Source organism: Stegostoma tigrinum, chromosome 45, assembly GCF_030684315.1.
Source record: "Stegostoma tigrinum isolate sSteTig4 chromosome 45, sSteTig4.hap1, whole genome shotgun sequence".
NCBI lineage: Eukaryota > Metazoa > Chordata > Chondrichthyes > Orectolobiformes > Stegostomatidae > Stegostoma > Stegostoma tigrinum.
Genome location: NC_081398.1, coordinates 10,673,384 through 10,683,413, shown reverse-complemented (window position 1 = coordinate 10,683,413; position 10,030 = coordinate 10,673,384). Strand labels below are relative to the sequence as shown.

Here is a 10,030-nt window from a genome sequence, read left to right as displayed (position 1 = left end):
GGATCACTATCACCAGCATATTAACTGCAAAGTGATTAAGGGAAGAAAACAGGTGGAATTTAAAAATTAAAACTGCACGTAGACTGCAGCAGCACAGGTAAATAGGTCACCAATACCTCCTGAACAGGCATTTCAGGGTGATGATAAATCTTGAACAAGACACTGGTGCCGAAGTCTAACAAGTGAATTAAAAAATGTAAAAAAAAATGTAAAATGTAAAAATGGAAAAAAAAACTTGCCTCTCGGGCGATAATGAAACACAGTCCAAATATATTAATGTCGAGGCAGACAAAGAAATAGCATACTACATTTCTTAGCTAATTCTACAATGTAGACTTCAGTGTAGACATAGGTTGTGCTTCGGATTAAGGTTAGGTTTTCAATGAGAGAAATGGGTATTAATTGCTTCATTGCAAAATGCATCATGTACTAGCACTTGAGTTTCTGATTTTGGATTTGAACGTCCACTATTCTCTACTTTATAAATACATCAGAAACTAAGTAAAGATTGGCTTTAAAACTATGCCTACATCAAATGTCTGTCACATTTTGAATCTCGAGATTAGCCTATTGAAAATGGAGAGACAGGCATCCCTGTCTTGAGCGAATTGTTGTTCGCATTTTTTAACTGGTAATCTATGGAATGGGAATGAACCTGCGTTATTGATTTCTTTCGACCTTCCAGAGCAGCACAGTTAAGTTAACAGAAAAAAAAACAAAGGCCATGGTTTGCGGTGAAACTCTAAATGATGTTATTATGGGATCAGTCTTTTCTGCATGAACTTTCAGCTTCATTGCATAACGGTGGAACTAATGCTGACTCATGAGCTTTGAGATGGTTGTGTTTTGCCCTCGACAGTAATCACATCCGAGGCAAAGCTGTTGATGTAATGTGTTTGTTCAAGTTCATGTTACTAATTTTGTTGTCAGGTGTAACAGTGCTACTGGAGGCTTGCGCTCTATATAAATCAGGAACCATTGGAATGGATCAGTTCACAGTTCCTGCCAGAAGTGTGAGATCCAGAACAACCAAATTTGTTGCTAACCTCAGAAATGTCATACCCAATTGTGTGGCAAATAGAAGATGTTTTCTATCCTCTTATTTCAGCCATTGGTGTTCCTGGTAAGCTATTCTAGCTGATGATCCTGATTTAAACTGGTGGTCATTTTGCTGCTTTATTGTTATTACTTATCGCTGTGTAATTTGCAAAAACTCCTTTCTAATCATTAAATGCTGCCATTATATCTGCACCTCCACTCTTCAAGGAAGTTCATTTTACCCTTAGTGATAGAGTATTAACCCCCTTTGCTTACTTTATTTACTTGAGTTATGGATTCTGAAATATCTTGCTGCTCATTGTGTTTCAAACATTTAACTATTTGAAAGCAATCGATGGTTCAGTTTACATCTGTAATGCAATATCAAAGCTGGAAACTTTGCCTTAATTTCTGTCACATTGTTCTTCGATTCAGGACAAGATCTGAAAATGTTTACTTCAACTTCAATGTCTTTCCTCACAGTTAACTTGGTGGCAATATTGATCCTGTCCCGAGGAAAATGTGGCCTCTCTGAGTGCATCACTCATTACTTGGTTGGAATGGCAGTGGCTGATCTCCTTGTCGTTGTCTTTGATGCCATTTTGTGGATCACTATTCCAATTTATTTACCACATTCATTCGTGAAACTTACTCCTGTGTGTAGTGTTCTTTCTGCCTTGAGGTCAGCAGCCACAGTGATTTCTGTCTGGTTCACAGTCACATTCACTTTTGATCGATTTGTGGCCATTTGCTATGAGAGATTAAAAGCAAAATTTTGCACTAAGACAACTGCAGCTGCATTTCTAGGGACCGTGACTGTGCTAGGGTGCCTGGAGTCTCTACCCTGGTATTTTGCAATTGAGCCACGATACTTCATTGACAATATTCCATGGGGCTGCACCCATAAGCAGAGTTATTACAGTTCCCCAGGATGGGCTGCATTTGAAATGGTCAACTACATTTTAACTCCTTGTGTGCCGTTCTTTCTGATCTTGCTGTTCAATGTGCTGACTGTTAGGCGTATTTTAGTGAGCAGTCAAATCCGTCGGGGTCTCCATGGTCAAAAAAGTACAGAGAAACACAAGGATGCAGAGATAGAAAACCGGTTTAAATCCATCATTTTGCTGTTCAGTATATCAGGCAGTTTTGTGCTGTTGTGGGTGACCCAGGTTGTGTACAATATTTATGCACGAATTATTGATGTCCGATATTACAAGTCCGCAACAGATCCATGCTTTATCGCAGATCGTACAGCAAAGATGCTGCAACTCCTCAGCTCCTGTACTAATACAGGTATTTATGCTATCATCCAGGTGAAATTCCGACAAGAGCTGAAGAATGCAATCATATACCCGTTCAACCAAATTGCTCAGGTGTGGAACAGGTGGAGGTTTTAAAACTTGAGAACTGAATTGCACTTAACACCCTGGTGGTCTAAAAGCAACATAGGTGATAGAAATAAGTGATCAGCATCACCAAGTCTTCATTCGGACTAATTTTGCCTAATAAAATCAATTTATTGCAATCACAAAGTCGCTGGAAAAGCTCAGCAGATCTGGCAGCATTTGTGAAGGAGAAAACATGGTAATGCTTTGGATCCAGTGACCCTTCCTCAGAAGTGGTCCCCAAACATTGGCTGTTATCTCCTTCACATATGCTGCCAGACCTACCAAGTTTCCCAGCAAATTTGTTTTTGTTCCTGATTTACAGAAGCCAGAGTTCGTTTGGGTTTTCTTTTTCTCAATTTATTGCAATTGTTGCCACGTGGATAATTCATGAATTGATTTCCAAAAACAAACCAGTGTAAGTGAATAGCTCAGACAAATTCCACCTGAGTCTAGAGAAAGAAGTGGAGTATGTGAGATTATTGGGAATCGGGTTTTTCAATTTCATGAGACATAAGGAAATGGTCTGAATATTTGTTATAAAATACTGACAACTGAGCATCAGTCAGAAAAACTGACTTTCTTTTCCTGCTGATGCTGCCAGGAGATCAGAATTATTTCCTGTTTTTCATGCCTTCATCTTCGGACTTTACAGCTGAATTGGATTATTGCGAGATCAGAATTTTACTTCAGAGCAGTTTTCTGTTTTAAATGTGGCAGGCATGTGGCAGTGGTTTCGCAGGCCAGAGAGAGCACGTGGCCATCTGCAGCTCTTGTTCTTAAGTTGAGAAAACCAAAACCAAAATTCAAACAATGCTCCCTAATATTACTTACTGATGTTGCTTTGAACAAATTTAACAGTATTCAAATCAGTTAAAGCATGTAGGATCCTAAACATTGTTGAAAAGTTTCAGATGGAACGTATGATTCGTCTCGAGGGTCTGTGCAGAAGGAAGTGTTGGCAGTCTGAGCAGTGGCATTTTTAACATTAAGCTGGCCCTTACAAAGATGAGGCAAAATTTTTGTTTTCTTCGAGAATTGTACAAATTTGGAAAACACCTCAAAAGGTAGTTGAGAAATGCGGATGTGGCATTGAACATCTTCAAATTAAGGTAGATACATTACTGACAGCAAAGGAAATGAAATGGAAATTGGAAGGATTGAAACTGGACCACAAACAAATAAGATTTGATCTGAACAAATGGTGGAGCAGGCGTGAGGGTAATGGTGTACTCCTGCAACGATTTCATAAGTCTATATATTCTTGGATTTTGCAAGTTCAGTTCCAATCCACAGTGCTCAGTCACATCTGGTTGAATTGATACAAGCATTAATGGCAAGAATATCACCTGTTGTTCATTCCGAATTGTCCTTGAGAGAGTATTAAATCATTTTCTTGACCAACTGTGGACCATGTCCTGTAGACGTCACAAGTGCAGCGTCATGTGGGAGTTATGTCAATGTCAACTGCAGCCCATTGGCTTGTTTCTTCTTCCCTACCCTCACACAACCCAGATGAAGGAGACAGGGCTGCAATCTAATTTTTTCTTCATTCATTCAAACTATGAGGGTGTTGCTGGCTGGGCCTACATTTATCACCCATCCCTAATTGCCAAGAGAACAGTTGAGAGTCATCCACATTGCTGTGGGCCTGGACTCTCACATAGGCCAGACCAGGTAAGGATGGCAGTTTCCTTCCCTGAAGGACATTGGTGAGTCAGATGTGTCTTTCCCAACCATCGACAGTAGATTCATGGTCATCACTAGAATCTTAATTCCAAATATTAATGGAATTCATGCGCCATCATGTGGTTTGAACCCAGGTCCACAGAGCGGTATCTGGACTCTGGGTTAATTTTCCAATGATAATGCCAGTAGGCCGTTGCCTCCCTTTAGCCAGTAGTTTGTGCTGTTCTGCCACTCTTGATCAGCATGCTGCTGGTCCTTAAATCAGAGGAAGCAGAATCAGAAGCTTGTCTTTCGGACCTTTGAGGCTACTCCATAAATCGATATGATCTGGGCTATGTTCTCCTATACTGTTTGATTCTTTAGACCTAAGAGCTCTATCTAACTTTTTCTTGAAAATATTGAATATTGAAAACTCAGCTTTCAAATGTGGCAGAGAGTTCCACAGGCTCAGGACTCTGTAGTTGAAGACATTTCTACTCATCTCAGTCCTAAATGGCCTACACCTTAAACTTCGTTTGTGACCACGTTAGTTCAAAAGCCCACTCACCAGGAACATCCTTTCCGGGCTTTTCCTGTCTAATACTGTTAGAATTTTTCAGCTGCAATGAGATCCACCCCAAACCATTTTTTAAAAAAAATCTCCACTGAACGTACTGAAAATAATCCAATCTCTCTTCATACATCAGTTTTGTTATTACGGGAATCATTCAAGTAAACATTCATTGCATTCCTTCCATAGTCAGAACAAGGGACGGCACGATTTCTCAGTGGGGCAGCACAGTGACTCAAAGCTTAACACTACGACCTCACCGGACCAGGAACCCAGGTTTAGTCCGAGCCTCAGGCAGCTCTATGCGTGGAGTTTGCATATTCGCCCTGTGTCTACGTGAGTTTCCTGTGGGTGCTTTGCTTTCCTCCTGTCATCCAGAGATTGCATTTTAGTTTGGTTGGCTCTGCTAAATTGCCTATAGCCTAGAGGGATCTGAGGGTTCGGTACATTTGTCATGGGAAATGCAAGGTTCCAAGGAGAGGCATGGAGGCAGTGGGTCTGGGTGGGGTGCTCTTCAGAGACTCGGTGTGTACTTGTAGGGCTGAATGGGCTGTTTCCACACCGTCGGGATTGTTTTCTAACCTTCCTCAGATTACAGGATCAAAACTGAGCGCAGAGCACTGTAAGGCTCTCAATGAGACACTGTACAACTGCAGCAAGACATCTCCACTGCTGTACTCCAACTCTCTCGCTCTGAGGGCCAATATACCATTTGTCTTCTTCAATGCCAGCTGCACCTGCATGCTTACTTTCAGTGGCTGGTGTACAAGTGACACCAAGACCTCGTTCCAGCAGTGAGAGGCTTTAGCTGCAAGGATTGGTTGTCATGGGTGCAATCGTTCATCTTAAAATAAAGAAGTTTGTGCGGAGATTTGAAAGCTGTGCGCAACAGTATGAGATTAGATAAACGAAACCCATTCTCATCAGCAGATAGTATAAGGACAAAGTGGATACAAACTTTGGGTTTTGAGGAAGAGTTGTGGGGGGGTGTGCAGCTTTGTGAGGGGAGTAGTCATGTATGGAATTTTTTATCATTATGGATGGTAAAAGCAGTAATGTGAAGCCATTTCTTAAGGATTTTGCATATGAATATGCCCCCCTCCTTTTAATATATTGACTGTGTGACCTCATTCAACACCTTCAATAGAATTTTCTTTGACTGACCCAGGACAACAAAGCAACTCAAAACCTCCATGGTCAACGAAAACCTAGATGACCTGAACTGAAATTCAGTCAATGGCAAGCCCTCAGTTCAACAAGTTTAATCAGGGTTTATTTTGACCATGATACATCAGTGTCACTGACAGGACCAGCACTCACTACCCATCCTTATTTACACTAACTATGAGACAACTGAGTGGCTTGCTCCAACCGTTTCAGAGGGCAGTTAAAATTCAAATACATTACTGTTGGTCTTCAGTCATGAGCAAGACAGCCTTGGTCAAGTTGGAATATTTCCTTTTCTGATGTTTATGAGTGAACCAGATGGGGGTTCAAGCCAATGGTTTGTGCACATTGAGGCTTGCGTTTTGATTCTATATATTGCTCAAACTTTAGCATCTGCATTGGAAGGATTTGAAGCATATCTCAGCAACATATTTAGCTGTCCTGCATGAATGTATTCAAGAGGTGTCTGGATATAGAGCTTGGGCTGAATGTGATTAAAGCTTATGGGGAGAACGCAGTTTTAGGGCACTGAGTTGGACAATCAACCATGATCGTTATAAATGTAGGGTGGGCTTGAAGGACCGAATGTCCTCCTCCTGCTCCTATCTTCTATGTTTCTATTCCTAGCTCATTAACATTATCATTGTTCCACCAGGCAGAACTTGTGCATGCTGTGTTAAGAATTCTATATTAGTGTTTTTTTTTTCTTAATAGAGGACCAGAAAATAAAATTCCAAATCATCAGATATGATGCTAATTGATTTGGCCCACCCTCATAAGATATGATAAAGCCAATATCAATGGGTTTGAAGAACATAAAATCTTTAAAAAAGGAATATACTTTTCCTTTGTGCATAAAGGAAATACAACACATGGCCCCTATCTTCGGCCCGTGAGGAAGACGGAGGTGTTGACATGAATATGTCCAAGAGACAACGGCTAAGCTCCTGCATCAGCTCAGATTGTTTACGTATTCAATTCGAACCAGGCACTTAGATTCTAAAAAATGACTATTAAACTCCTACTATCTCTCAATTTAAATCTGATAGTTTTGACAACTTAGGACCAAACCTATAGGAAGAAATATTGATATGTCATCAAGTGTATAAAAGAAGTGGGCTGCTGGATAAAGCACAGAGTAAATTGTCATCTTCATGAGTTAACATCGCTCAGCTCTCAAGAGAGAATTGCTCACCCTCACAGGCTCCTCCCTGTTGTATAGAATCACCATCAAAACAACAAGGGTACCCATGACACAACTGGTTAATATTACTGACAGAATAATTGATGAAGAAGGCATTCCTGACAGAAGAACTTACAGAGAAAGCAAAGAAAATTCCAGATGACATGTCACCTGTTGATAAATTCAAGAGTGTGAATTGGCTTTTCGACATCAGTGGGTCTTATATATAGTGGGACAGCACAGCATTGAAATCTAGCTTTATTCAGAAATAGTTAGTCGTTAGCAGTTGCTTATTCGGTTTGGTAATAATTCAGTTAATTTGTTCACTGTTAGATTTAGATAAATAAACTTTTACTTGTTGAATTTAAAATGAGTGTTCGGGATTTATTTTATTTAACCATGAGACGTTGCTGAAAGGCATTTTACATCACTTTTCATACTCCTATACAGATTATAGAGTGGAGTGTTCCTCTTTGGGTGTTTTGGTTTTAGTTCTCAAAGCGAGGACAAACATTTGCTTTGTAACAATATAGCAAAAATCGAAGCATGCCAGAGAGAAAACCAAGAATAGACAGCATCTGGGGCTGTCACCGTGCCATGCAATGCAGGTAACTTGATAACGTTTCCCTAACTGTTCCTTCCCCAGAAGTGATGTAAAGTCGATGTTTTATTCCACCCAGAAGCTGCAAAAGGTGGAAAAATAAGAACCACACTTGGCACACCCGAGGAAGAAACCAATAAGTCTCCTTCCCACAGCAAAGTTAAAGAAGGCCTCTGTGAAAATTAAATAGTACTCACAAAGAATTCCTGAGCAATTTACTAGAAAGATTAGTGAATGAGAATGTTTCAGCTTGCTCTCAAAAGGTACAGAGCATTTTTTTTGGAAGACATCCAACTTGAACTCTGAATTTGCCACGAGGAATGTCTCATGTGTATAATGGTATTGCTTTTCTTTCGAAGGTGGCCTAGAATGAAAGATCTGGAAAATAATTCCTTTTAAGAAATAGAGATTCAAAATGCCAGTTAAAGATTATCGAAATATATTTTTAACAGGTTTTTTGTAAACAAACAATTGATTAATCTCACCACAGATCAAAGAGAATGCCTGCTAACTGTAGTCCTTGGTCTGAAGATGTGAAATCCAAAATCACTTCTCCCTCTCTCCTGAATAGAAGAAGAAATGAATTTTCCCTAGTATTGCTTTCTGATGTGGCCCTGTGCAGAGATAAAATGCATCAAAGCATGTAAGATCATAAACAGTTTTGACTGCATTTGGAGAAAAAAAACCTTCCTCATGTGGGGCTGTGGAGTCTGAGGGGTCATAAGGTGTCACTGTTTTACAGCTTGCCCTTATACCAGGGAAAAAATAGAAATTGTTGGAAAAGCTCAGCAGGTCAGGCAGCGTCTGTGGAGAGACATCAGAGTTCAAGCCTCCTTCACTAAACCACATGATCATGGTTGATCATTGGACTTCGTCACCTGTTCCCACTGTCCTCCTTATACACTTTGTTCCCATTAGCCCAAAGAACTTTACTTAACTCAATATTGAAGATATTCAATTAAAAGGCCTCACCTACCTTGTGTGGCAGAGAATTCCACAGGCCCACCACTCTCTGAGTGAAGACATTTCCCATCATTTAATTTCCCTCCCCGGTATCGTTCAAATATCACCACCTTGTTCTGAAGGCCCATATCACGAAAACATCCACCCAGTGTTTGCACTGTCTAATTCAGTTTGAATTTCTTCAGTTGTGATGAAATACACATCAAAACATTCTTCTCACCTACGGTTATTATAATCATAACAGATCCATTCTCATTCGCGCAGCAAACCCTTCACGCCAGCAAACAGTCTGGTTCACGATTGTTGCACTCTCCTGAGCCTTGACAACACTTATCCGATAAGGAGAATAAAACTGCGCAGGATACTCATGGAATGGTCTTACCAAGGTCCTGTACAATTGCAGCAAGTCATCCTTGCTCGTGTACTCCGGCCCTGTCGCTCTGAAGGCCAACATCCCATTTGTTTTCTTCACCTCATGATGCAGCTTTATGCATACTTTCAGTAGTTGGTGCAGGAGGGACGCTGAGATCCCCTTCCAGCATTGAGAGATTTTATCTGCAAGTTTCATTTGATATGGTTGCAAGTGTTTATCTTGAAATGAAAAAGCTCAAGCAGAGTTTTTAAATCAGTGTACAAGCTTATGAGGTGAGATAAAATAAACCCATTTTCATTAGCAGATGGTGTAATGACGAATTGGATGCAAAATTTAGGTTTTGAGGAAGAGTTTTGGGAAAAGCAACAAGTGGTTAGTGGTCACGAATGGAGTTTGTTACTCACGTAGATGTTAAAAGTAGTAATCAATAAGCCACTTCTTAGATTTTCCATAGGAATTTGTGACTTGCTACATTGTAATGACTCAGTGCCCTCCCCACCTTCAATAAAACTTGTGTTCACATACGTAGGACAGCAGAGCAACACAAAACCTCCATCTCCAACAAAAGTCCGGATAACCCAAACTGACAGTCAGTCTATAGCAAGGCCCCACTTCAACAAGTTTAATCAGAGATTTACTTTATTCATGAGATGAGTGCTTGTCTGAATCACACGGGTCAGAGTGTGAGAGTGACACTGAATCGGCCATCTTTTATTACCCATAATTAAATAGCATGAGTATGAGACAACCCTGAGGTTTGCTCAAGCCAGTTCAGAGGGTTAATAAGACTCAAGCACATGACTGTTTGTCTGGAGTCATGAGTCAGCCAGACCTGGTAAAGATGGCACATTCCCTTTTCTAAAGTTGATGAGTTAAACAGAAGGGGTTTCAAGCCAATGGTTATATGGGCACCATGAAGCTTGATTTTTGATTATACATTTTATTGAATTCAAATGTTACCATCTGCATTGGATTGAATTTGCGCACATCCCTGCAAAATGTTTGACTGTTCCACATTAATGTATTCAAGAGGTGATTAGTTACAACACTCGGGGTGAATGGGATCTAAGATCGTGGGGTG

At 40.4% G+C, this 10,030-nt stretch overlaps 1 protein-coding gene across 2 annotated transcripts; it reads left to right on the top strand.

Moving 5' to 3' along the window:
- Window positions 1-1,020: 1,020 nt before the first annotated feature.
- LOC132207349 (probable G-protein coupled receptor 139) lies at window positions 1,021-2,613 on the top strand. Of its 2 annotated transcripts, none has more exons than XM_059642700.1 (2): window positions 1,021-1,123; window positions 1,522-2,613. In XM_059642700.1, exons 1-2 carry the CDS (start codon window positions 1,054-1,056, stop codon window positions 2,433-2,435), a joined length of 984 nt encoding a protein of 327 aa, XP_059498683.1. In that variant the 5' UTR covers window positions 1,021-1,053; the 3' UTR covers window positions 2,436-2,613. The 2 variants fall into 2 exon arrangements, with proteins under 2 accessions (XP_059498683.1, XP_059498682.1); XM_059642699.1 differs by having other exon boundaries at window positions 1,027-1,123; window positions 1,474-2,613.
- Window positions 2,614-10,030: the final 7,417 nt, after the last annotated feature.

Excerpts from the sequence above, each read along its gene's own strand:
- LOC132207349 (XM_059642699.1), top strand. The coding sequence starts at position 1,054 with ATGTCATACCCAATTGTGTGGCAAATAGAAGATGTTTTCTATCCTCTT. Across the intron at positions 1,124-1,473 it reads TTCAGCCATTGGTGTTCCTG|GACAAGATCTGAAAATGTTT; the intron begins GTAAGCTATTCT and ends TCTTCGATTCAG.